Source organism: Fulmarus glacialis, unplaced genomic scaffold, assembly GCF_000690835.1.
Source record: "Fulmarus glacialis isolate BGI_N327 unplaced genomic scaffold, ASM69083v1 scaffold8227, whole genome shotgun sequence".
In the NCBI taxonomy this organism is placed as follows: domain Eukaryota; kingdom Metazoa; phylum Chordata; class Aves; order Procellariiformes; family Procellariidae; genus Fulmarus; species Fulmarus glacialis.
Window position 1 is genome coordinate 2,031 of NW_009222537.1, and position 27,267 is coordinate 29,297.

Consider the following 27,267-nt stretch of genomic DNA (forward strand, 5'->3'; position numbering starts at 1 on the left):
ATGAACTAAATGGGAGAAACACTTACACCATCAGTTAATCCACTCAACTGTTGATAGGTGTTTAACACCACCTATCACCTGAAACAAAGGCCAACCTCTGGCCTCCTTTGTGTTGGGCTAAACACACTTGCTTTGCAAAATCTGTGGTCAGTCACACCCTACCTTATTCCCTGAGATCCCTGGGCACATTGCCCTTGCCCATCTCTTCAGAGCCTTCTTCCATTGTAGGGGTTTATTGGTCAGTCGCAAAAGTGCAAGTTGCAGACCACGGTCCAGTTGCTTCTGTGCTTTACAGACATGCCATCTATAAAAGATCCTTTTGTCAGAGAGCAGAAGTCCAGCTGCTGAGCTGCTAGGGTTTCTACTCTAGTTCAGTCAGCCTTAGCAAGAGTAGCATGTCTGAGGAACTTCCTTCTTCCCTCTGCAAGGGGAAAAAGCAAGATGGTCTTTCATCATAGAAAATTATGTGTGGTAAGGAACCTGCCAAGAGCAGCCAATTAGCAGCATTTCTATCATATATAGATGTAGGCAGCTGAAATATGAAAGTCATTACCTTTACCAAGTCACGTAATGAACGTCAAAGGGAATTGACTAGGATACTCTGCCTTGAGAAGGGCTATTCTCCGAAAAAAGCACTGCCTGTGTTTTCATTTACAGCGTGTTTTTTGGTCAAGCATCTACTTAGGATCCTTTACACGTGGGGAGTTGTGAGTTCGGCTAAACTAACTTTTCCCCTTGCATGAGTAATGTTGCTTTGAACTATTCGTTCCTTAGTAGACCTATTTGTTGCTTAGGCTGCCTTATTTGGACAATTTAGTGTCCTGGCAACGAATGTCTCCCTAGAAATTCTGGAGAAGTATCTGCCTGCTTTACCTTGATAGCTGGGAGAGAATAGCTTGAGGGCTGCCTCAATAGCTGACTTAACGCTGCATGGATCTTAGCATGGACGATACTGTCCGTGATTGCTCAGTTAAGGGTACCTGCTAGTTTCTGCTTAAAGTCAGAGCAAAACCAGGGTCTGGATAGCTGCAGACAGAATATTTGTGGGTTTTGAGGTACAGGAGCCCAAGCGTGCAAATCTTTCTGGGACATTTCTGCATCTCCAGAGAATGAGATTTCCAGGTAGGTGAATTGTTCTGTATTTTCAGCTTGCTTGATCTACTATGTCATCCATCAAGTAATAATAAAGCTTGCATTTAACCTGTCTATTGGCTTTTACTGTGACATTGTAATTAATGCTCACATCTGACCTATTTTTTCCTGTGCTGTCTGTTGCAGTGCTTCATGGCCACAGCAGGGTACTAAACAATATTAGAGGAAACTGATGTTAAGACATACAATTTCCACGCAGCTGGTTGGAAAAGCAGTTGTCACTGCCTTCCTGGTGCAGCATGGCATTTGGACTTGGTGTTCTCTGCCTGTTACTATGGGCAATAACAGGTAAGAGTTTACTTCTTGTGCATCTGAGTCACACAGAATCAGTGAAGCAAATGCTCCTGGAGTGCGTATGCAGGTGTGAATGAAATATGAATAAGGCAAGAGCTGGAAATCTTGTGACTCAGTGCAAAAAGTTCTTGTAAGGTGTAGCTTCATAACTGGCAGTTGATTGCGATGGAGGAAGGCAGTTGTGCGTAGCTGTTTGGAGCCAATTTCAATAGGGCTGTTTCAGGGGAGATGCATGGGGCAAGAGGGGATAGTGGGGGAGTTCAAAGAGTTTTCCTTCTCTTTCTTTTGCAGGACAGCAATTTCAGAATGATGTATTGCTTGTGTTCCAAGCTACCTTTTTTCTTCTGAAGTATCATAGGATGGTTGATTTACAAGCAGCATAAATGCATTTGTTTACGTCTCTCACCTCATCATCCACTCTACAGACATGTATTTCCTTTCAAAGACCACAGGGAAGTCCTGTAAGTTTCCGCTTCAGCCACAGAGATAGGTAAATTATTTCCATAATCAGGCAGATGAAGAGTGATAGTAATTCTTAATACTGCCTCTGTGTCCTAGGGAGTCCTAATCTGGTGCAGGCAGTTTTGACATGACAACTACAGAACAATATATGCAAAGATGGGGTTTATTTCTTTGAAAGACAGTGTCTGAATTCTGGCTGTGGAGATACTGGCAGTATATATATTAGCAGGAATTGAGAAAATAATACTCAGTTATCTGGCTTTCGTCTCCAGTAGTATAAACAGGATTGGCTGTTTCATGAGGGAGAGCCTTGCTAATGTGCTAGGGCTTAAACTGACTGCTGAATTTGGAGATGCTGGATGAGGTATTAACTACAGCTGAGGGGGGAATACGCGTTAGCTACAGCTGTGCTCCTAGCTGCTTTGAAGTAGTTCTCAAGATCACCCTGGGGATCTCACAGTGCCATGAGGAGAACATGGAGCTGAGGGTTTTGTTGCTGTAGTAAACAATAAGTATGCCTTTTGTAAATAAATAAAATGCTGTCCTATGAGATACTGAGTACCTGCTGTAGGGTCCACACCAGTATCTTTAGGAAAAAAACCACAGCAACTTCAATGGAAGGCACTAATGTGCAGTAAATACTGAATTTTGGCTGTAGAGGATGTCAAAGTTTTATGCTTTTGATAATGCTGTTAATTGTTAGCAGGCTAGACTATCCTCCATGTGCATATAGAAAGTCTTGTTTCCATTCTTTAGTTGCAATTTTGCTACACTCTCTTGATTTATCTGAGAACAAGACCATTACACTCCAAGCCTCTCCCTGTATCTCAGGTACCAGCACAGAGTGTTTAGGGGCTAATACATTCTAGTATCACCTATTATTTTAGGATAAATTTTAGTATTTATTTCTTTCCATCTCAATAATTTGCAGTATTTCCATCCAATTAATATTAACTCTAACCAGAAGATACTTGCTGATTTCCAGGATATGTTTGATGAAATACATCAGTGGATGCTCACCTTTGTTAAGTCAAAAGGACTTCTTTTTTGTGCAAGTTTTAAGGTGAATTGACTCAGGCTCAGGAAGTTGCTAGATGTTCATTCTGCAGTTTTTCTCTGCACATGAGCTTGTGCTTTTAAAGGCTACTTTTTCTTAAAAAAAAAAAGTTTTCTTACCACTTGTTTTAACTTAAGATAGTGAGAAGGCTGACTTAATATAAGAAAGGCTTGACATTGCATCATTAAGAGAATAGAGAAATGGGCTCATTAGTGAATATCTTCAGAAGGATATTGAAGAATATGCTCTGGTTTGTCAAAAGAAATTGAGGTGGGCTACTCTCTCCTGTTTAGATGACATTTGTTTGGTGTTTTTTTGTGTTTTTTTATTTTGTCTGTGGCGGCTTTTGGCTAATAGTATTTGACTGCTTTTTATGAATGTGGTGAGTTGACCTTGGCTGGCCGCCAGGTGCCCAGCAAGTCACTCTATCGCTTCCCCTTCTCAACAAGACGGGGGAGAAAAATACGGTTAAAAGCTCTTGGATCGAGATCAGGACAGGGAGATCACTTACCAATTACAATCAAAAGCAAACCAGACTTGACATAGGAAAGTTAATTTAATGTATCGCCAATTAATCAGAGAAGGATAATGAGAAGTAAGAACAAATCTAAAAACACCTTCCCCCCACCTCTCCTTTCTTCCCAGGCTCAACTTCACTCCCAGGTCTAACTGCTTTCCCCAGGTGGCTCAGGGGGATGGGGAATGAAGGTTGCAATCAGTTCATAACTGATTTCGTCTCTGCAGCTCCTTCTCCTCACACTCTTCCTCTGCTCCAGCATGGGGTCCCTCCCACAGGATAGAGTCCCTTCACAAGCTTCTCCAACATGGGTCCTTCCCATGGGCTGCAGTTCTTCAAGAACTGCTCCAGCATGGGTCCTTTCCATGGGGTGCAGTCCTTCAGGAACGGACTGCTCCAGCGTGGATCCCCTGCAGGGTCACAGGTCCTGCCAGAAAACGTGCTTCTGCATGGGCTTCTCTCCATGGGGCTGCAGTTCCTGCCAGGAGGCTGCTCCAGCACGGGCTCTCCACGGGGTCACAGTGTCCTTCAGGGCTCATCCACCTGCTGCCGCGTGGGGTCCTCCATGGGCTGCAGGGTGGATATCTGCTCCATCATGGACCTCCATGGACTGCAGGAGTCCAAACTGCTTCACCATGGCCTTCACCACGGGCTGCAGGGGAATCTGTGCTCTGGTGCCTGGAGCACCTCTTCCCCTCCTTCTTCACTGACCTTGGTGTCTGCAGGGTTGTTTCTCTCGCATATTCTCACTCCTCTCTCCTGGCTGCTGCTGTTGAGCAGTGTTTTTTACCCCTTCTTAAATATGTTATCACAGAGGTGCTACCGATGTCGCTGATTGGCTCAGCCTTGGCCAGTGGTGGGTTCCTCCTCTGTCTGACATGGGGGCAGATTCTGGTGTCTTCTCACAGAAGCCACATCTGCAGTCCATTTCCCCCAATCCCCCAACTACCAAAACCTTGCTACATAAACCCAATATAATGAAAAACAAAGCTAGACCAGTAGGCAGATCACCTAATGGATACAGATATCTTCCACTGACTAATGCTTGTGCCTCTCAGGAGGCTTCAGCTGGATGTGGCAATAGGTAGTGTATACCACGTACTGTGCCTCTGTCACTCATCTCATGCAATTTGGATGATTGACTTCCCTGCAGCTCCTAATTTCTCCACATAGGCATTCCTTATCATCCCAGTCTCATTTCACTGGCTTATATCCATTCATTGATGAGATCAGCTTACATTGAAACAGATTTAAATTATTCTGGCCTTTAATAAAAATCAATCAGTTTTATCCTAATGCATCCAAAAATGATTTTTTTTTTCTTTTCTCCTAGAGAAGGAAAAAGAGAGATAGAGACATAGAGATATAGAAGACACTGCTTTCTACCACAGAAACAACTGGGAATCCAACACCTTGGAATCAATTCAGTCTAGCTCTCATCTTGAGCAGGCATATTCTAATCTGGTATTTGAGGCAGACCTTGCAAGTACTGCTATTGAAATGCATTTCTGCAAATATAATGGCATTCTCATGGCTGACTCTCAGTTTTCTCATGCTGTGTGTTCATATTGTGGTGCTTTGTTCTGAGATTAGCCACTCCAACAAAAATGCAAAGGTGGATTGGCAGGTAATTGCAGTCACAAGTGTCGTACAGTCTGGTCTCCTGTTTTTAACTCCATGCAGCCCAGTCACGGATTACATGACTTCCCAGAGTCTTTGCTAGACATCACCAGTATCCTTTTCTTTACTGTAGGGGAGGGTGTTTCTAAATACATTACAAGCCATCAATTTTCAACACATTTCACTACTGCTGGTCTTGGACTTTGAAGAATAAGATGAATACCCTTTTCTTCCTGTGTATCTAATGTATTAAACATAGGCCAGGAGTGTCAAAGGACACTTTAAGGCATAGGTATGCCTTTGAAATAACGGTGGAACCACTAGCCTGGGGTCACAGTGCATTCTTTGTTACTTATACTGCCATGGCTAGATACTCTAGTAATGTATTCTGGTTCACACAGGTCTTTCCAGAGAGACAAGATGTAGTGCCTGATTATGATCTCTGAAATTATAGTGAGTTGTGCAGTATGCCAGGTTAGTTCACATTGTCCACGTCTCTGTTAGAAGTGGTGTTTCCTCGTGGAGGAATGTAATGGCTGCACCCATGCGTCTACCCTTCTGGTCTCCAACTGCAAATATCCAGTATTATTGATGGGACAGACGAGCTGTCTGTTGAGTGATTCGGTGTGCTTGGATGCTCATGTGTAAATTAAGGGGAGAATGGACTGTGGGTTGGACGAATCGTTTTGACAGGCCAGATCTGGTCTGCGGTTTCGGCACATTTGGATTGTGAGCGTATCCACAGCCTGGTTTAAAAAAAAAAAAAAAAAAAAAAAAAGGGCAGGGGGGGGAGGGGAGAAGTGTTCTTTAGGTGTGGGGTTTTTTTTTCCCCTTTAAATAGCACATAGTTGATTTATCAGTGACAAACAGGGATGATAACCAATCATGGGATGAAAACAGTACTTGGAAAGGACCATCAGGCCCACTGAACTAATTAGGGAGCTTTGACAGATCCTGGACACAAGAAGTGAATGATAAACATCATAAAGGCTGTTCTAATGGCCACAAAAGCTTTGCAGCTCATTGTTTGTAGGCGTAACTAGAATACTATTGGCTTTAGCTTTGTGTTGAGAATTTGCTTTTATGTAACTGAGCATTTTTTTGTCTCCTTCTCCTGCCCTTGCAGTGCTTAATCTGCAGTCAGCATCCTTACGGAGGCCCAAAAAAGCACTGTGGTATCCTGGATGTATCCCTGTTTAAAGACCTGTGAGATTTCAGGGAGAGGGATGGGAAACACCAAATAACCTAAAAGCAGCCTGTAGAAAAAGAATGAAAACACATTCATGGTGTACAGAAATGTTAGCTGTTGCTAGAGGAACTGATGCAGTGACATTTCAGATGTTGATGAAGTTCTCAGTAATACGGCTTTTCTGGTTTCCAGAACAGTGCTTTCTATAGGCCCTTACTAAAGCTGCTGGAGTATAAGCCCTTTTCCAGCATTTATGATATAAAGCGTGCTTTTTAGGGGTTTATAACTGCTGTGGAAATTGGCTCTAGCTTGAAAATTGGAGTTCAGGTTTTCCTCTTAGGTGACTGCAATTAAAAAAAGAAGTTATTTTTATTTTGCTTATTTTTGCTTATCAACATTGTTTTGATGTGTTATTATGGTGGTAGGAAAAACAAAACTTATTTCTTACTGATACAGCATCTTTCCTCTCAAAATTCACCAAAATGAGGTGAAAGTTTCTTGGATAGATAAAAATCATTAACCCTAAAAATAGACTGGAACTAATTTGTTGCTTAAAGAGAGTGGAGGGAGCAGATGTCAAGAAAGCAGAGATCCTATTCTTCCTGTAGGAAACTGCTGTAAGACCTTCCTTCCACGCTCAAGAGTTCAGAGCCTTTCAGGCTGTGAGAATAGTGTGCCACATGAGCTCTCAGTGCTGTGCTGCCAGCAAGAAGGTAATGGGAGGTGATTCTGGTCAAATATATAACTTTTCCTGGTGCAAGGTCTGAATCGGAGCTCTTCTCTATTGCCCATTCCCTCTTGCCCCTTCTTTCTGCTTCTTCTTGTACTGCTTGCTGCTAGGGAAAACAAATAGATGAGTCCACAAGTGGATAGTTCTGTCCTTGCAGAGTTTCAGATTGGGGTAATTAGCCAAGATGAGCCCAGTGTTAGTACACTGTCACAATTTGCTACTTACTGACTAAAGAATATTTGCTTCCGAGTCATTCAAGTGCTCATTATTGTGTGAGCCTGCCAGAGGCGGGGAAGAGCATCTGTTAGGTTTTGCAGTTAGTCTCCATGTCCAGTTGAGGAAAGGTCTCCAGGCAGCTGTGATGGAGAAACAGCTGTGTTCCTGCTGGGCTCTTGACATCAGTGGACTCATGCACCAAGATGTAAAAAAGTGGTAGCATGCAGCTCAAAGAAGAGTGTGGATGTTTCCTCATTAAAGGAAGGAATCTCTTTAAAATGAAGCTATATTCCACAGTGTTATTGTTTATTAGGGTAACCAACTTGCCTGACTAGGTCTCTGGATATCTCAGTGTTGTCCTACTGTAGACATAACAAGGTACAGCTAAAAGGAAGGGGAACACTCAGCTTGCAGAACTTTTAGGCTATTGATGGCCCAGGCACCAGAGGGCTTTCAGGGCTCATAATAAAGGGAAGCAGTCTTGCTGTGGGTAACCTGAATGACAACTACTGAAACAATAGACAGAATTGTATGGTGCTATCTTTTTGCCATTACTGGTCAGAGTAGAACAGTGCTTTAATTTCTGACTTCAATTAACTAAAGGAAACCAGCCATGCTATGACCTCAGACGGCAAGTAATGGTTTAGCAGACACAAATGTTACTATGTGACCTTTCATGTGGCACACTTTCAGTACATTTTCTGTAAATACGAGACCTCGCTATCTCTTACTTAACCCCATTGCAGACTGGAGATTGGATGGGGTGGAGGGGAATATGAAATTAGAGATCAGATTAGGTTCTCTCTAAGTAGATCTTATATATTTTCTATCTGAAGAAAATTAATGGATACACCTAGTGTCAGGCTGAAATAGCCTGCTAAATTCATCCATTCTTGCCCACCTACTGCTAGAATTTAACTCAGGGGTAACTCTAGCTGAAGCAAGAGATGAAACTTTGATATTTGGGTTACACTGTTAGATTTAATTTAGAGTTGGCAGGGGAATTTTCCCATTGTACAGAAATTCTGAAGCTTAATGTTTTTTCCATTCCTTATTGGGATGAAACCAAGGCCTTCTGACATTTGAAAAAGGGGGTAGCTGAGGTCTGTGGCTAGGAAACTTCCTTGGGAGATATAGGTTCAAAGTCACGCATATGCTGGGCTTGTTTCTCTCTATGGCTAATGAAACACCATTAATTCCATGGGAGATTGTCTCTGCAGTGTGATGGCTGATGTATCAAACTGAAAGTGGCAGAGTGAGATTTGAAGCTTTGACATCACGCTGAGTGAGGACCTGAAATCTGGCCTCATATTAGAGCTTTGGATTATTCCAATTGTGTACATCTGTCTCTAAGACAAGAATTGTTGGTCATTCTTTTCTGAGCAAATAAATAATGACACTTTCAAATTTCTTTTAATAGGTTGGTCACTTTCTTCTTCAGGGATAAGGTAAAGAAGGAAAGGGATGAAAACAGCCCTCAAAGGAGTTTTTTGACCCACCTTAATAGTGCTGTTCCTAAAGTATTAATTGTAATGAGTTACTACTGACCTAATATTGCACATTCACACAGAGTCATGTTTCTGTTTTACCCTATTAAAGGCCTGTTTCTCATCTGCCTGCTGACTTACAGGATTAACTAAATTGATACGCATTGAAAAAGAATAGAATGGTTAAATGGGCTGCCTGACTCCTATACTTCATTTTAACACAGAGCTCTGCTGGCTCACCTGTCCTAAGTTGTGCAGACAACTTAAAGGAAAGACTTGTGATGACAATTCAGAGTCTCTGCCAGGGTCTTACGTTCTTGGAGGTGAAAGGGAATGTAGAGGAAATATTTATATGCAATGTGAAAGAAAAAAATGCACAAATCCTGAGCATCTCCTGGGTACAGATGAAGATACTTCATGTCTGGGCTATGTTAGAACAGGATAGGTTGTTTTAAATTCATGTTCCCCTGGATAGATTTTTCACTGAAAGGGTAAAGTGGAAGAGTAAACAGCATACCAGCTCTGTGTGAAGGAGTAGCTGGAGTCAGAAAAACGGTACTTGAAGTTGTTTATCCTCATTGTTAGCTTCCTATTCAGCTATACCTATCTGCAAGTCATTGATCTTTTTTAAAATTTGGTTTTGTTTCATGTTTTTCCTTATCCCAAATAGCCAGCTCTGCAAAACCATCATAAAGTTTTGTCCTCTCTGTCCCCCAGTGTCTGATGCAATTTTTTTGTTTGTTTTGGGTTTTTTGCATTGAACTTAACCTACATTGCAAGCTGTACATTCATCCCAGGCAGTATGATGCCCCACAGGTATTTCAGTGGCTGTATTCAGATCATGTGTTGTGAAGGAGTGTACTGCAGTTCAGCCCGGAAGATGTGGTGGGGACTGTAGTGCAGTGGTTGGATACACTGCACGCGTAGGAGAATCTCTGCATCTCCAAGGCTCTAGGTCATGGTCAGACCTAACCCTTATTGCCAGCCTATTCCTACTCCTTGATTTCATTTTTCCTGCCCATCAGCTCAACGGATTTGAGCTGGAATCCATTAGTCAAGCTGTCTTTTTCTTTTTCTCCTGCCATATGCTATTGTGAATAATGAGATTTCTGCTGCCAGAACTCAACTGTTAACGGCGTGTAAAGCAGGCAGAGCCAACTTTGTCTTCCATTACTGTGTTAGCTCTGTAGTGGTGACATCTTGTTTTCATTGGTTGAGTTAGCAGGTCTAGTTGAAAACCATAAAGAATGGTTAAGAAGAATGTCCTGGTTTTACTCAACTGTTTTTTGAAGCACAATCAGATTTTTCAAGTTGCATTTTGGAGACAGGAATTCTGAAGAGCAGTTATAACCAGGAAAAAAAAAACCTAGAAAAGATGTTAAAAATTGACTGAGATATACAGTATGTTGATTCATGCTGTTGATTTGAACACTTCACACTCAGTCTGTGATGTGCTATGAAAATAATTCTGATGTCATACTAAAAGATTACAATGTCACTGCAAAAGAAGGAAAGATGCTCCCTACTGGAGCAAGCTCTTGGGATTTAACATGAACTAGTGAGTAAAGCAACAAAAGTTTGAGAATTTGATCCAGGTTTTATATTAAGCCCAGCAATTATGTTGGTGTGAGGGACTCTTCATGAAGTTCAAGTGAGATGGTAAATGTTTCTCCTATGTAGATTTTTGCTGCCTTCTCCCTCAAATGAAACAATGACATGCTACAGCATCTTATTTGAGTTTTGTTTTAAAACATGTTTTGCTCACTATGCTATGGGGATAATGAAGGTATGATTTTTTTTTTTTTTTTGTTCCCTACTCTGTTCTTGTTTTTAAGTATTGGCAACTCACTTTCATCTCGATGTATTTGTAGCAAGGGTACTTTGCAAAACATATCAAGATCCTACACTGAAAAATCCTCCAACGTACAAATACTACTGCAAAGCGACATGGTGGAAAAAAAAGTAGTGGTGACGTTAGTGAAAGGAAATGAGCTTATTTAAGGAGGGTACCACCTGTCTTTATCTTGTCTCCTGTGATAAGCCATTTTTGGTCACAGTAAACTATATTATGGCTTGGTTGTAGTGTTGTGCCTTATATTGGTGGTGTTGTTTCAGGTTCCAGTTGTGAGCAGTGCAGAGAAGGAGCCACGTACTCAGGTGCAGTAATATCTCCCAACTTAGAAAACACTAAAATTATGCGAGTTCCTCATGCTATATCAGTGTCTGACTGCATCGCAGCATGTTGTGACCTCTCTGGTTGTGACTTGTCCTGGATGTTTGAACGACGTTGTTACATTGTGAACTGCCAACACAAAGAGAATTGTGAACCTAAAAAAATTGAAACTGTAAAGTCCTATCTTACTTTTGTGCTGAGGCCTTCTCAGAGGCCAGCCTCGCTGCTAGGATTTGGGCAAGTGATCCCAAGCATGGTCCACTCTGTGGGACTCCAGAATGAGCCGTCTGAGGAAGTGAGTAGCCTGAAGGAGCTGTCTCTGCTTGCCAAAGATCCCAGCCTTGAGGAGATACCTGAATACATTGATGACTATAAAGAGTTGGAGCAAGACCCCTTTCACGTGAGCATCAAACATGAGCAGAAGGAGAGCACGGATTATGCTGACTGGGGCCTGATGGTGGCAGGTGAAAATGGCTTCAACTCTTCCATGGGTGATGATGGAGAAAACCAGGAAGACTTTACTGAAAAGAAAGGGGAGGCTGGGAAGGTGGAAAGCCTTCTGAATAAAACCAGCTCTGAATTGAACTCTGTCACTGAAGACTCCATAGAGAGGTTGTCATCTCTTCCAGAGATCACACCATTCCCCGGGAAGACATTTGAAAGTGAAGCAGCTGATGATGCTTTGCAAAAAGAGGTATGTTTGCCCCTCAGGAAGCAGCCAGAGTATGGTGAGGCCACTTTGCAATTGTTTTGTTTTTCAAATCAAATTAGGTTATTGCTTTGTAATGTAACCCTAACACTCAAATGACTTACAGACCTGTTATAGTGTAGAAGAAGCTGAAGGGGAGAGGATTGTCTTAATAGGTAGATGAATCGCTAAAGGACTCTTTTCTATCAGATGATAAGGAGCAGAGCCCCTTTTGGGACACTGTGGCTTTTCCTTGGAAGTGTATAGATGAGTGGGCTTGGACCTGGTGTAGCAGCGTTATGGTATTCTTCCTTTCTGACCCTTGGTGACTCATTAGAAGAAGTTAGCTGAGCAATACTAGTGGACCCTCTAGTATCCAAAGGGCAAGACAAGCAAACATAAGTATAATCAACAAAATTAAGCCTGTTTTATGGGTTTCATGTTACTAATGCATAGTGGTGTTACAGATGTAGTGGTGCTGAGTGAATATCTTTTATAATGCTTTTAAAATATGTAAGAGAGGCAAGGTACATAAGGAGGGACAGTGATGGTTTTGGGCCATGATGTACAGCAGCATAAAGTAAATAAGGTGTTTTTGTTCTCAGAATCCTTTTCTTGAGTCTGGCAATAAGAAAAATAAGTCAAATACTTAAAACCTAATTTAGATATTTAAGTACGATGCACCTGTTCTCTATTTATGCCAAACGGTTTGATCAGTCGAGACTGAAGGGGCTCTGGTTCCTTGAGAACAGGGCGGGATTAGCTGGAAAGTTGAAACAGGCTGTAAAGTCAACATTTACTGGGTTTGACACACACCCCTGCTAGGTGGAAGAGGAGGTTAAGCAATGTTAGCTGGATTGCTCTAAATTCCACCAGATTTTGTAACCAGCAACTACCTATCTCTTGCTGTAAAAATGATAATTTATTGCCATTACTGTAGGGAAGAACAATACATGTAAATAAGAAAGTTGCATGAAATCTGTGACAACTGAGCGTCTTGGGGGGGATGACTGAAATGGCAAAAGTATGTGTGGAGAACAGCAAGTCTTAAGATACAATCTAACTTGGATACCATTGCAGCCTAGAGGTGGCAGTTTCTGGGCTCTGCTTTGAGATCTTCTAGATATTCTGAGAACTTCTGGGATTCTTGGGGGGCCTCTGGGAGTGCTGTGAGGAATATGAGTGGTTGCTGCAGCTGGGAGAGGACAGCTAACATAAGCTGGGGCCTCTAGCAGCTTCTCACAAGCTCTGTTAGCTGTTCTTGATCAAAGGGTGCTTTGGGCTTTTGTCCTAGCCGGCTCATGATCATGGAGGGTGACACACCCTTTCAGCAGGTGCTAGGGGGAGGCCTAGGAGCTCTGCCTAGACATGGGAATGAGCTAGTCAAGAGTTTGTATGGGTCAGGGCTGGCAGGCCCACTGTTGTGGGCAACATTAGGGTGTGTGTCTACTCCAGTCTGCCTCGTCAGGAAGAAGTAGATGAAGCCTTCAGGCAATTGGGAGGAGCCTCATATTCACAACCCCTGGTCCTCATGGGGGATTTAAGCCACCTCAATACCTACTGGGAGGGCAAGAGAGCAGGGCACAAGCAATACAGGAGGTTTCTGGAGTGCGTTGATGATAACTTCAAGAAGTTATTAGAGGTGATTGTGGAGCTGACAAGGAGAGAGGCTTTGCTGGACCTCACCCTTGCAGGCAAGGAGGGATTGGTTAGGGATGTGGCCATGAGGTGGTGGAGTTCAGGCTCCTGAGAGGGGCGGGAATAAGTCAAAAAGCCGGGTCACAGCCATGGGCTTCAGGAAAGCAGCCTTTGGCCTGTTGTGGGATCTGCTTGGAATAATCCCAGGGGAGACTGTCCTGGAGATAAGTGGGGTCATGAGAGCAGGTTGCTTTTCAAGGATCACCTCCTCCAGGCTCAAGATAGCCTGTGACTCTTGTGACTGACCAAGTTGGTCTGGAGTGTGTTGGCATGAGTGAGAAGACATTAGAACTTGACTCCATGCGTATGGAGGAACACTTGATAAAGTGCTGTTGCAAGTTGAAAAGCAGGTACTGCTTCTGCAGGCAGAGTTGACAACAAAAGACTTGTTTTAAAAAGTATCTACCATGCAGACTTTGAATAAGCATAAATTAACATGGGAGTTTAGGCAAGAGGGGTAGATACTATTTGTTTTTTCTATCAGTATGCAAAAAGTACGTATAAATGTACATATGAAAAGTATGATACCAAAGTATACTGTCCCTGCTGATAAAACTTAGAGTGACATTCTGTCATGCAGTAGAATTGCAGTTAGTTCTAACAAAGGGCAATAGCTAAGCTGTTCTTACAAACTTAAAATTAAGGAAACCCAACCACTGCTGTACTAAGCTCATCTTCCATTTTTCCTTCCATCTGCTAGGAAACTGACAGGCATCTTTTAGTTACTAGCTGTGCTGTGTGCTGGAAATTAAGCCATGGAAAGAACCTGCAGTAGCTCTGTGCACCACCATGTTTGTGCGCTTTGGACATGCAGTAAGACCTGAAGCTTGCCTCCATTGTATTTTGCTGGCAAATGAAAGGCACATTAGCACTGTGCTAAGCTTTAGCCAATTGTCAGGATCTCTGCAGACTAAACTGCTTATGCCTTGTGCCTTAGAGAAGCCATACAATTTTGAGGTCACTAAAGTGTGTGGTAGAGCTGAGCAAATATTTGTTCCCCATCTTTAAGGGATCATGTGAATACAGCTTTATGAAAGTTGAGATTTCACATCTTGCAGTGGTAATGATATATATGGCCAAGCCTACTTTGTAAATCTCTACTTTGATTTTGCCACCCCAGCCAGAATAAAAAATTTTGCTTTCTCTTTGTGTGCTGCCTGTGTAGGTGGGAGTTTATTGTAAAGTGAAATGGAGAGAAACCTATTTCTTCCTGGGACACAGAGGAGCATTGCTGTGTGGTCTTTACATCACACTAATATTATGCTAGCACAGCCATTGAAATTCCTATGGAAAGGCTGAGGAATGAGCTTGCTTTTTTCAGTGCAGAAGGGACAAAGCTCCAAAACTGGGTCAGTCTTTAGCCCCAACTGGTAGTGATGTTGAAGAGCTGATAAGGCAACTGTAGTTAGAAGGTGATCCGGCAGTGCTCTGTTAGCAGAGCTGTAGAGGGTTGATGGGATAGCATTGAAAGCCATTCATGAAATGTATTGTGATGACTATAAAGGTTCTCTATTAATGTAGAGAAAGGTTAAGAATCTGGAGAAGCAGACGGTTTTGAGAAACTGCCGAAGCCTATGCAGCCTTTGTTTCCCAAGTGGGAATTCCTAAAATTCCCTTTGAATTTAGATATTCGTAGAGAAATGAAGATGACAAGCAGTTTTGGCAAATACCTTTCCCTGGCCTTCCCAGGCTCAATTTCAGTCCAGACATATCTCCTCTCCCCTTCTTAGTCTCCACTCCCCTTCTTTTTACTGCACACTATGCTCAGTGGTGAGGTGACAGGCAGCACAGGAGATTGGGGTCAGTGCATGGCAGTTTCCTTTTTGCCACTTGTTGCTTCTTCCTCTTTTCTGCCATTGTTCCTTCCTTCTTGTTTCCTCTGCTCCGGTGGGCTTCTCTGTGGGCCGTAGTCCCCTGGGAGGTAGCATGAAGTGCCTCGTTCCAAGAGGGTGTCTCGTTCCAAGCAAGCTCATTCCTCATAATGACCCCTTCTACATGTTCCCTCTCATGTCTCCTGGTGTGCATCCCCCCCACCTCCTCCTGTGTCCCCTGCCCCCAGCCGCTATTGCCCTTTCTTACCTATGTCTGAGTGGTTGCAGTGTTGGTGTGTGGTGGCTTGTTTCCATCCATTGCCAAACTGTCTGGGACCACAGAGGTGACCCCTGCAGCCAGTCCCCTGCCACCCAAACGTGCCAGTTATGCCTAAGACAAACTTCTGGCTTGGCTTCAAGTTTTTCTTGTTTGGCAACTGCACTCGTGACTCTAGTGAAAAAGATGCTGCCTGTGATAAACTCTGGTGATACGATTTCCTTCTTATGTTTCTCTTTCTCCAGCAAGAAGACATTTTAATCAAATCTCATGTGGATTATTCAGGCACATATTTGTGTTTCCTTCTGAAAAAATGTTTCTTTGGAAACCAAATTTTGTTATTAAGGAAATCTTAAAGTTTTGTACTGGATTAAAAATGCTGAGATGTCTCCATATAGTTTTCTCACTGGTATATGATCCAAACTACCTCTCAAACTGTGGTCTTTTTGTATAGGTTATGAAAATGTGAAGGTCTTAAAACCATTTTTGCAAATAACTTTAATGAAATTCTGTTTATTGCATGTTATACATTATTTTCCTATCCCCCACTTAATTCTGCCACAGCAATTTTATAACTCTGTTCCTAGATCCATGCTGACGCACTCCATTCTGCAGTTTCCAGACAAAGCTGTTTTGACAAGCAAGACAAAGCAGGGTGGCAAAAATGCGGTTCCCTCCCTTCGCAGTAGTCAGCAGGATGCAGTGTCCTCAGGTGCTGTGTTCTTTGAGCAGGGACCTGGAGAGAGATTTTAAACTATGAGACCAACAAAACACAGGCTTATGGAGTCTGTGCCTGGGTGCATCCTTGTTATAAATGCCGTCAGGTGTAGGGGGTTTTTGTATGTGACTTGGAATAGAGCATATGGGGTTTGTTAGCTAACTGAGTAACCTGACTTTTGGGTTTACATCAGAGTTCAGAGGGATCTTATGGACTGTCACCCTCTAGCAGCTCAATAACATGAATACATTTAGAAATCTGTACAGAATAAATGCTGTCAAGCTGCCCAAAACAGAAATCTGCAGTGCTGCCCATCCTTGAAGTGAGATACCTGTAAAGTATTAATTGTCTTTTTAAAATTTCCAGTTAACTGCTGATCTGCTAAGCAAGGTGAGGTTTTTTCAGGTCTTTGTCAGGTTCCAGCTACTGCTATGTTGATGATGCAATGTTTCAAACATTTATTCAATAGGTTAGGCTTGACTTGATTCTTGAGCTTAGTGCATTTGCAAGAATAATGATGCAGTCAAAATGCATAAAGCTCTACCTAAGAAAGCTTAAGACGGCTGACAATATATGTGATGAAGAGTCTTTTTATGTCTGATTGTTATGCCTTCAGAATTGATATTTAAGAGTTAGAATGAAGTGGAATATCAGAGATGTTCGTATCTTATTTTGGCTTTGTTTCAGTTTTGAGACCTGTGAATGATAAACAGTCCTGTTTGGTTAAAAATGCATTGACTTGATCCCTAAGACCAAGACCCCTGAAAGATATTTTGATATTTAGATTTACCTGTCAAAAATGCTTGTTTGTTTCTTGAAGTCTGCACTTCGTGTCATACAATATGATGGTTTGCTCTTTTGCAGCTCCCCAACTACACCATTAGTACAGGTCATACTTTCTTGAAATCATTAGACAGATAACTGAATGCAGAGAAGGAGGGAGGAGAAGACCAGTGAAAGAGCAGAGTTTTGCTGCTGACAGAGCTGCTCTCCGTAAGATTTTCCAGATAAATGAGAGCAAATGCTACTGCAGTTATGTAGCAGTCGTATGTGCAGAGGGACATGGAGGAAATACTGCTGGGGAAGCAGTTGTATAAAACACAACACTAGCAGCCCTTGACTCACCAAAGTCCTGATCAATCGTCTTTAGGAGTATTTGAGGAAGATGCTTCCTTGAGGGGGAAGGGTGGGTTGCCTTGGAGGATCAGGATGGAGCAAGGCAACAGGGTTGGGCTTGTCCTTCCCATTCATGGGGAGAAAAGAAAGCACCCAATCTGTGGTGTCAGCCAGGGACCAAAAGTGGGGAAGGAACCCCCTTGGCATGATGCTGTTGCCTGAACTGTAACTTTGAGCTTTCCCAGGGAACTGCATGACTATTTTTTTTCCTTTTGGATTATGGGGGTGTTCTTGTTTTCTGTTGGAATTCTCAAGAGATTTGCATTCAAGTCAAACCCTGAGAACTGAAGGACTTGGGCCCTCGTGGTTGGTGTGTTTATTTTGTAACAAGCAGTAGTGGCTGGACAGGTGGGTAAAAGCAAACAAAAAAACCACAAAGCCCATACCAACAGAGCTGCCTACGCTACTCACTCCCAGAAAGAGTCCTTCTTTTCTTTCCTTTTCCTTTCAGTTCCCAAACTGGAATTTAGGTTAATCTTGCCTTCCACATCTGCTCCAACGTATCTTTCATGATAGTTTCTGCCTGAGAGCTCAATTTCTGATATTGCCCCTGCCCCAGTTATCTGCTGCCTGCTAATGTTCTTAGTTTAAGCTACCTTTTTGACTGACACTGCTTCAGATGTGACAGTGCCACAGGGCACCTTTTTTGACTGCAGAGTCTTGCCTAGGCTTGCTGACTGAAGAGATGTTCGGTGCCATTGCAGAAGAGAGTGTCTCAGGAAAGGTACGTTTGAGGTGACTTTGTTGCCATCTGTCCCACAAAGCCAGGATGGCTGCTTCTCATGTGATAGATTGGCAAAGGGCCAGGAGAAGAGGAAAGCCAGAGGAAGCTCACAAAAGTAGATTTCCCTCAAATTTGGAAGGCAAAGAAACACTTTGGTTTGCCAAAGTGTGGTAAAGAAGATCGTTTTGGAAGATGTGGGATGGTGTGAGTATGTAAAGCAGAGATGTCTGGAGGAAAGGCCTTTTGTCAAGGTGTGAGGCAGGACAGGCTTCAGGCTCTCCCTGTGCATGATAATGTTGTCAAGGGTGAGATACCTGCCGAGGGTCTATGGTTGGCATGCTGAAGGCACTGCCTTAGGGAAGCAGTGGTCCCTGATCCTGCTGTCAGTGTCCCAACTGCTCAGAGAGATCATCTTAATATCTGCATATTGAGCAGAGCTGGAGGTGTGGCCACAAAGGTGCTTGCATCGTCTGTGTTATGGACCTATCTGGAGGTGCAGCTCTTGGTGTGGTCCTCGACATGATCACAGAGTAGGCAGCCACCATCCCCAACACTGCTGTCACTGTCCCAGCTGCACAGGGATCTTTTCTCTCTGTCCTTGTTGAAGGCAGAGATGGAGTTGCAGATGACTTCCATGCTTTCTGTTTCCTCGCAGGCTGGGAAGCAACAGTCGCTGGCATTGCTTTCATGTTCCCAGCTGCACAGGGAGCTTTTCCTCCTGTCCACATCCAAGGCAGAGCTGCTCTGATTTCCTAGGGAGGCAACAGACTGCAGAGTGAAAGTGGAGCACCTGAAATACGAAGAGAAGCTGAGAAATGGGACTGTTCAGCCTCGAGTAGAGAGGGTTCAGGGGGATCTTACCAATGTATATAAATAATTATAGCAGGAGTGAAGATGGAGCCAGGCTCTTTTCAGTGCTGTCCACTGACAGGACAAGAGGCAATGGACACAAATTGTAATACAAGGAGTTATATTTAAACACTAAGAAACATCTTTTTCTTTTTTCCTGTGAGGATGGTCAAACACTGGAACAGGTTTTCCAGAGATGTTGTGGATTCTGACTGGACATGGTCCTGAGCCGCCTGCTGTAGCTGACCCTGCTTTGAGGAGGGGGGGTTGGACTAGGCTATCTCAGAGGTCCCTTCCCATCTCAGCCATTCTGTGATACGAGTGTGCATTTTACCAACCTTCGTAATCCCATTCTTCAGTTAATAGATTATGTACAAATAATAGCAGTATGTTATGTCTTCATGTGCCACACACAGTAGCCATAATTGGCAAAATGCTCTTCTCTAAATGTTAGGTCAGAAATAAGTCTTGAGAACGTAAGGAAAAACTATTGGCCCGTTGAGACTAATGTGTCGCTGAAAGGTGATGGGGCCTGAGAGAGAGGGGCAAGGTGATGGGCAAGGCTAACACAGTGCTGAGTTATTCCTGCAAAACTTGCTGTGTCCTTTGCTGCAGTTCTGATTTACTAACAAGTTGGGGCAGTGAGAAGAACACACTGCTTGGTGACTGAAGTAGAGAGATTTAGGGCATTTTATTAGTGGTGAGGGAATAAGGCATGAACAAGTTCTGGTCTGAGCAGGTGTAGTAAGAGGCAAGGATTCTGTTATGTTTGTGTGTGGACAGCATGAAGACAATACTACTCACCACACAGACTTTCTGTCATTGTTTTTTAAAGGTTTATAACTATATTTAGATCTGTCCTACTGTTCTTTATTATTTTGAGAACTGATAGCCTTAGTTGTATTCCAGGTTACCTCATTTTGATGACCATAGACTACACTGTTCTGCATCTGAAACTTGGAAAATGATTAGCATTTCTTGCAAAGCCTGATGGGGAAAAAAACAGTCCTCCTTTGATAGATATTCTGTATTGAATAAAACCTCCTAGTAACATAAATCAGTAGGCTCACCCTACATGCTATTTAAAAAACAGCATACCTCTAAATCTAGAAATGTGAAAAATGGCTCACTTATGACAACTAAATTCATTTTTCAGGCTGCCACGCCTTCCCCTTCTTCAGACAAACTGGATTTCTCCCCCGGTGTGTCAGAGAAAACCCAGAATCCCACAGTGGCCCCAGAGAATGTCACTGAAGGTGGGATCATGCTACTTCCCCCTCATACTGTGCCATCTGAGCCCATGCAGCAATTCACACCACCTGCTACTGCTGCTAAAGCAGGTAATGTTTCAACATAGCTGGAGATCTGAGGGGTACCTGCAGGTTGGACAGCGGGCAGGGATGGCTTTACTACTGTCAGGCTTCCAACCTGTTGTTAGTTATGAGCTTGCTTTTTATCCAAATGTAAGCCTGTAGACCTGCAGTAACATTGCAAACTCCAGACCACTTAGCCAGTTACTTCTGAGGCAAAATTCTGACCAAGTCCGTCATTAATGGGAAATTATAACTCAAGCAAATACAGCAAAGTAAAAAGCAGAGATTAAGAGCCTTTTTAAATGGGTTAATTTTTATACCTGGTGAGAAATACCTGAGGCTTTCTGGAGTTTCAGAATAGTCTCTCCTAGCCATACTGTTATTTTTGTGTGACTCTTCAGAACATTGCTCCCTCTCAGAAACTCTTCAGTAGGGTTCCCACTGTGTATAGTTGTCAGATACCATGCAGCAACATAGGTGGGACTGAGGAAGCTCACCCCTTAATAGGGGAGAAGCCTAGCCCTTAATAGGGGAGAACATGGCCTCCTCATCCTGGGGAAAAAAAGTTTTGCTCTAATTTCAAAGCTGTGAGGAAGCTTATCAGAATTCCAGCTGCAAAGCAAAAAGTTTTGAAAAGGACATGTTTAACCACTATGTCCTTTGTAGTTGGGTTAAATTCTTTGTATGTTAGAGTATCTCCTTTCTCCTGCTGGGTTTCCTGCCTCCCTGTGCACCCTGACAAAGGGTTAGAAGGGCCACAAGAAGCAGAGAAGCACAGATGTGTGTTCTTCTGCACTCCTGATGTACTGAGGGATATGGAGAGCTAAGCCCTTCACTTCCTGGTAGAGCAAGTCTGATTTGAGACATTCTTGGCACCCTCTGCCAAACTGCAACGTGCCAGCCAGGATAGCAGGAGGAGGTAACAGGAAGAGATGAGCTACAAAAGATCCCTCTCCAAGGCAATGGATCATCATAACCATTGAGTGTTGACTAGGCAGCTCCTCCTCCTCCTTCACAGGAGGAGGTTGAAGAGGACTCAAAAAGGAGCTTGGAAGAAGAAGCTGAGGGGAAGGTTGTGATGAATCTTACCGTAAGTACTGCTTTGTGCAAGGATTGCCTCAAGTTTGTGTGTTCTCAGCCCTACTGTCTTGGAAGTCTCAAAGACAGTCCCTCCTTCTCTCCTTTGGTCATCACCATCTAGCCATTTTATTCTCATCTCATGTGGAGGTCAAAATACAAATCTCCGCTCCACTGGTGTCTAGGACAACTCCCATGAGCAATTATGGAGCCTTGGATGCATTTAAGTAGCAGTGACAGAAAGTCAATGCTGTCAATGTGGCCTCTTCATCCATTTTTAGACCTGTCAGCTGCCACTACTGAGTAGCCTTTTGCTCATCTGTTCAGAGTTTGTAAGTTGGACGTTTAGAAACTAGTGAATGTTGCTTTTGGAGAATCTTTGTTCCGTGGGTTCACAATATTAAAAGGAAGACGTTTAAAACCTTTGAAATACAGGTTTATGGGAACCTTTCCTGAAGTTGTGCTTTGGTATGTTTCTGTTGGGGACTGGATTTGTGGAGTTCGGCATTTTTGGAAGAGGAAAGAGTTTTCACAGATGAGAACTGGGAGGGTGGTCCTGGATGGCAAATAGATTGAATGTGCAGTTCAGCTACAAAATAATATCTTTGCCCTGCTATACAAGTGGAATTTTTAAAAGGGACACTGAGCTGGACGTTGAGGCGTGCCTCACAAGTACCACACAAACATAGAAGTAGTGCTTCTTGGTGAAAGAAGGCGTGAAGTTCTAGTATGGACTATGTTACTTTATTTAATGAGGTTTGTTCTGGTGCAGATGGCTTTTTTGTCTTCTGTTATTGCCTATTTTTTAATACCTGCACTTCTATCCAATTACTAAGAAAAATGCATAACTCTTTATGCAGAGCAATGTTACCTGTGATATACAGGAATAATCACAATGCTTTTCTCTGAAACAGAAGTAGGGGAAATGACACTTCATATTTGGGGAAGAAGAAAAATTTTGGTTTGGTAAAAGATGAAGGAGCCATAGTCATGATTATAATAGATTATTATTTCATTATGTGTTGAGAAATTTTTTTTCTTTTTTTACTTATCCTTGCCTATTCACTGTAAAGTGTTTGTCAAATTTTACTTAACCAATTACAAATAATATTTGAAGATACTAAATCTATATCCGTCCCATCTGTTAAAACATAATGTACTCATTCTGTCTTAGATACAGTAAAAGAACTTATTGTGTCTGCTGGAGATAACATACATGTGATGCTACCCAAAAATGAGGTTGAACTGAATGCCTTTGTTGTCCCGTCACCGCCTACAGGTGAGTTGAATGACCTTGGCCTACAAGGAGATGCATGCACTACCAACCTGTAAATGCAGACAAGTCCCGAGTTACGTGAAGATTGCACCTCAGGATAAAGCCATCTTTCTCATCTCCTACTACTACCTTTTTTGTGGCTGCAACTGCAGAGAGGATTTCCTCCTTTGGATTTTAGAGATTTTTTTTTTTTTTTTTAAGTGGCTTTTGTTTTCAGAACCTGCACTCATTAGCCAGATGGTTCAATAGAAAGCCTGTAGTTTCTACCAAAAGATGATGTGGCCCAGGTTATAGCATCTTTCTGTAAAGCATAGGGGGGTGGAAAGTAGGTTCTGAATGCAACATTTACCTTAAAACTACCAGCTTCTGAACTGCAGCAGCAAAGAATACATATTTCATAGGTAGCTATGTAAAATGCTACCTTCACGTGAAGCTGGTTTTTGTGAAGAAGTCCATTATTTGTGAAGTCCGTTACATCCTTGCTGCTTTACCAAGTTACAGTTACAACACACTGTGGAATTTTAACATGTATTCGTACTGCTTCATTTTGCAGGTTAAACAGTAACAGTCATGATTTCTACTGTAGCATTTTATCTGACGGATGGTGAACTTGATTTCTTGGTTTTCTGGGCTTATCTTGAAGGCAAAGCTGATTACTCTTATGCTGTGTTATTGCTCTTAGAAGCAGCCTACACCTACGAGTGGAGCTTAATCAGTCATCCTCCTGACTATGGTGGTGAAATGGAGCGCAGGCACAGCCAGACCTTGAAGCTCTCTCATGTAAGTGAGCTGTAAGCTCAGGCTCACTGTGCTTGTGCGGTCCTTTCACGGGAATCTAACCTGTGGGGAAGGGCACCTTGATTCAAGGAGTTCGAATAACTGCCAGAGTCTCTTCACTCGCATGTGTCTGCAAGTCTTTGCCATATTAGAAGTGTCTTTTTTAGAGTGCTTTAATAATTTTCTAAGATAGAGTAAAAATTCCTAAGTGTTTTCTTTGTATTCCCCACTTCTGGGCAGTGACTAGTGGCCTTTTGTGTATGTGTTTATAAAAGGAGCTCTAGGTTTCAGATATCCAGGTTCTTCTCTATGGGTTCTTCTCTTCTTCTAGGTTTACAATATGATTGGCAGATTTATGCATACTGCTTTTGTATAATTCGACATGTATTTGTTCTGTGTTTGTCTCAGTTATCGGTGGGACTTTATGCCTTCAAAGTGACGGTTTCTGGTGAAAATGCCTTTGGTGAAGGTTTTGTAAATGTCACGGTCAAACCAGGTAAATCAGTTGGCTAAAATAATGAAATTAATTTCTTCAACGCAAGTAGTTATACAACATGCTTATCTAATAGTCTGTCAGTTACTGTCTGTCAAGGACGTCTGGTAGTCCGGTCATGCAGACATGTTTCATATCTTGGTGTCTATAAAGCATTTTAAGGAAGTAGAGTTAAGGATCTTGCTCACTGTCTTTAAGTGCTCTCTGGTCTTGTACCCTCCTCAGGCAAGCCCTGAGATAGCATCATGCCACCTTTTATGGTCCCCTTCTCCAGTACAGCTAGAAACAGCAATTAGGTGCTGAACACCCAGGTCTAATCTAAATTATACCAGTTAGAACTGGCTGCAGTGGAAGACTGCTGCATCAGTGCACTGCTCTTCAGTAACCTGTTCTCGCCCTTGTCCAAAAAGGACAGCAGATGCTGCAAAGCTGTCAATCCTAGATTTGAATCACTGCGGACTATTGATCTGTAGAGTTAACAGATTAGTTTTGCCTGGGCTTTCACTATTCCCCCCCACATCTTTCTTACAGCAGTCAGAGTTAACCAGCCGCCTGTTGCCATTGCTTCACCCGAAGTACAAGAACTTTCTTTGCCTACAACTTCTACCTTCATTGATGGCAGTCGTATGTACTGGACCATTCTGTGCTTATATCCTGTATTTTTACTATACAGTTACAATGTTATTGTTTGTCAATTACAAGTGAAATTCCTTCTTCTCACTTGTCTCAGAAGTTCCCTGAATCATTATTTATTTTGGGGATTTGAGTCCAGTTATAAATTATTTTAATAAATAAAAATAGTGATAAAATGCAGCCTTCCACTTGGGGATTGAGATGCAGTGTGTCCAAGGCTGCTGCATCCAAACAGCAGCTACTGTTACAGCTTCTTCCTCTCCTGCCCAGAAGACCTCTGTGCCAGTACAGCTGGCGCCATGGTAGAGAGCTGTCACATAGGGTATGATGAGATGTCATAATTACATTCATAATTACTGAGAGCAGACAAGTTGGAATGTGCAGAGTTTGAGACTGATTTTTATTGTGTGTGTGTGAGAATTTTTTGTTTGTTTAGATAAACCATACCAAATGTAACTTGGAATCTGTGGTTTAACAGCTATGGTACATGAATATACCTGTTTGAATATACTTTGAAAGATAATTGTAGAAAATCAGTTAGGGATTAGTGCATGAAAGATTTTAGTATTCATTCCAGTAATTGCCACAAGAAACTGATACGTTTTTCTTTAATGAATGTAGAAAGTATAGATGATATGAAGATAGTGAGTTACCACTGGGAGGAAATTAAAGGTCCTTTGCGAGAGCAGAAGGCATCTGCTGACACACCTGTCTTGCACTTGTCTAACCTTGTTCCTGGAAACTACACTTTCAGGTACCTGCACAGATGCTTTCCTTTGGGGTTTTAACTATTTCTGTGATATCAGCTAAATGTTTGTTTTTCTTTGTGCTCACATGTACCTCCTCAAACAAAAAAACTTAATTTTTCTTCTGCATGCACAGTGCATTTTGCACAGTGGAGAGACATAGGGAGCAGTTTTATTAAAAAGTGCTTGCAGTGATTTTGTGATACTGGTGTAGTGATATTTTACAGCGCCAAATTATGCAAAACAAGGTATCGGAAATTAAATACCTTCCACTCCCAGCAATAATAACTGTAACAGAACACTTTTTTTTTTTCTTTCTTCCAGCTTAGAAGTTGGCAAGTGTCCGGAGATGAAACTCTGCAGTCAGGCTGTGAAAGTCATCCCCTGAAGGGTGGTGGCAGACAGAACAATATTGGGAGACTGACCCTCGCAAGGCACTGTTGTGTGCTGATTTTAATAAAAGTCATTCTGTTCTTCATAAAAGCCTTTGCCTTGCTACAGTTTTCCTCCATTTATGCATTGCTGAGGCTGGATTTTGTCCAGACAATGGAAGCAATGTTTGTGGTTCTGGATGCTTTAATTAAAATCAGAGTTCATTTTCAGAACCTTTTAACTTGAAGCCTAGTCTGCACAGAGGCAGACTTCCCATTGACCCAGCCTGGGTTATTTGGCTGCCATGGATAACAGCCTACCACGCAATATATTATGTATCAGTGTAGCATTAGCAGAATGTGGAAGCCAGCGTACATATACATTAAATGTGGTGCTTTGCATAAGCTTCACCAAAAATTGCATAGCTTCAACTTTCATTTTGTGTTCTTTACTGGAATTGTTCCATATTGTACAGTGGCAGAAATGAGCGTAGGATTTTTTTCTGTATTAAAAAGGGCAGAGCTAGCTTACAAGCAATGCTCTAAGTGTGTTCCAAACCCTAGGGAATTAAGAAATCAGTTGCTATATCTGTGCACCTTTGGGGGAGGCTGAGGTACTTGAACAATAGAGCGGTGTGTTTAAGATTACAGGAAATTAGCTGGTCAACAAAATCCTGATGCTCCTGATACGCATGGATGTGCACCCACTGCAAAAGTATGTGTTCCCTAATGACAGAATTTATGAGCACTAGTTTTGTTCCCACTCAGGGAAGGCTTCAAGAGTGGTTGCCTTCCATATGGTCAGCTGTATGCAGTTTTCACAACAGGTGAATTAGAGATGTAGGCAGTTACCACATTGTGGAGGGCAGCCTTTCATCACTTTCAGGTGTCTGCAGCAGTCTCATTTTAAGATAATTTGTCATTGTGTTTCTGAGAGGCAATAGTTTGTTTTTTTTAAACCCTGTACTTTTTCAGTTTTGTGACTTGACATCTTCAAATATCTGAGCTGATATTACGCTCTGTTAAAATTAGTAGTAGTGTGCCACAAAGAAGTAAGAAGTTAGGAAGTACTACTGTGCTATAAGCAGAGCTTCTGAACATCCAGAGTAGTTTTGGGTGTAGGTGGTAACAGTCCCTGTTCCACTGTGGCTGATGAATGAGATCCCTGCTTTTTGCTGAGTAAATTTTTTAAAGAATTTGCAGTGAAAACTGTTTGAAATTGATGAAGTTGCCATTGACTGCAGGGAAAGGATTTCATCTGGGATTCAGAATAGCTAGGCGCTATTTTTTTTTTTTTCTTCTTAAAGGTTGAAAGCTGTGTTTCTGTGTCTTCTGAATTTCTTTCCTATCTTAGTTGAGGGATACGTGTTTCTGAAGCAAAAGTTTGTATAATCTAATCAGTGGCTCTGTTTTAGGTGGTGTTTGAAAAAGTACCAGAAAAAGTTAACCTTTGAACTTAGGACTTGGCAGAAGTCCATCTTAACAGATTTCCAATATTGTTTTTCCTGTTGTAGACTCACAGTGATTGATTCAGATGGAGCAGCCAACTCCACCATTGCTTCTCTGACTGTCAACAAACCAGTGGATTACCCACCTATTGCCAATGCAGGACCTAATCAGGCAGTCACCTTGCCCCAGAACTTCATCACGCTGAATGGAAACCAGAGCAGCGATGACCATGAAATTGTCAGCTATGAGTGGTCGCTCAGTCCCAAAAGCAAAGGCAAGGTTGTAGCAATGCAG

General features: G+C 42.3%; 1 protein-coding gene across 1 annotated transcript; it reads left to right on the forward strand.

The window, feature by feature from the left end:
- Positions 1-1,391: 1,391 nt before the first annotated feature.
- LOC104070414 (dyslexia-associated protein KIAA0319-like) lies at positions 1,392-27,267 on the forward strand (the record flags this gene model as incomplete). Its single annotated transcript, XM_009581470.1, has 9 exons — positions 1,392-1,440; positions 10,840-11,591; positions 19,995-20,178; positions 22,403-22,507; positions 23,187-23,284; positions 23,690-23,777; positions 24,306-24,398; positions 25,029-25,161; positions 27,039-27,267. Coding segments are annotated over exons 1-9 (1,731 nt in total), but the record flags the coding sequence as incomplete, so codon positions are not given.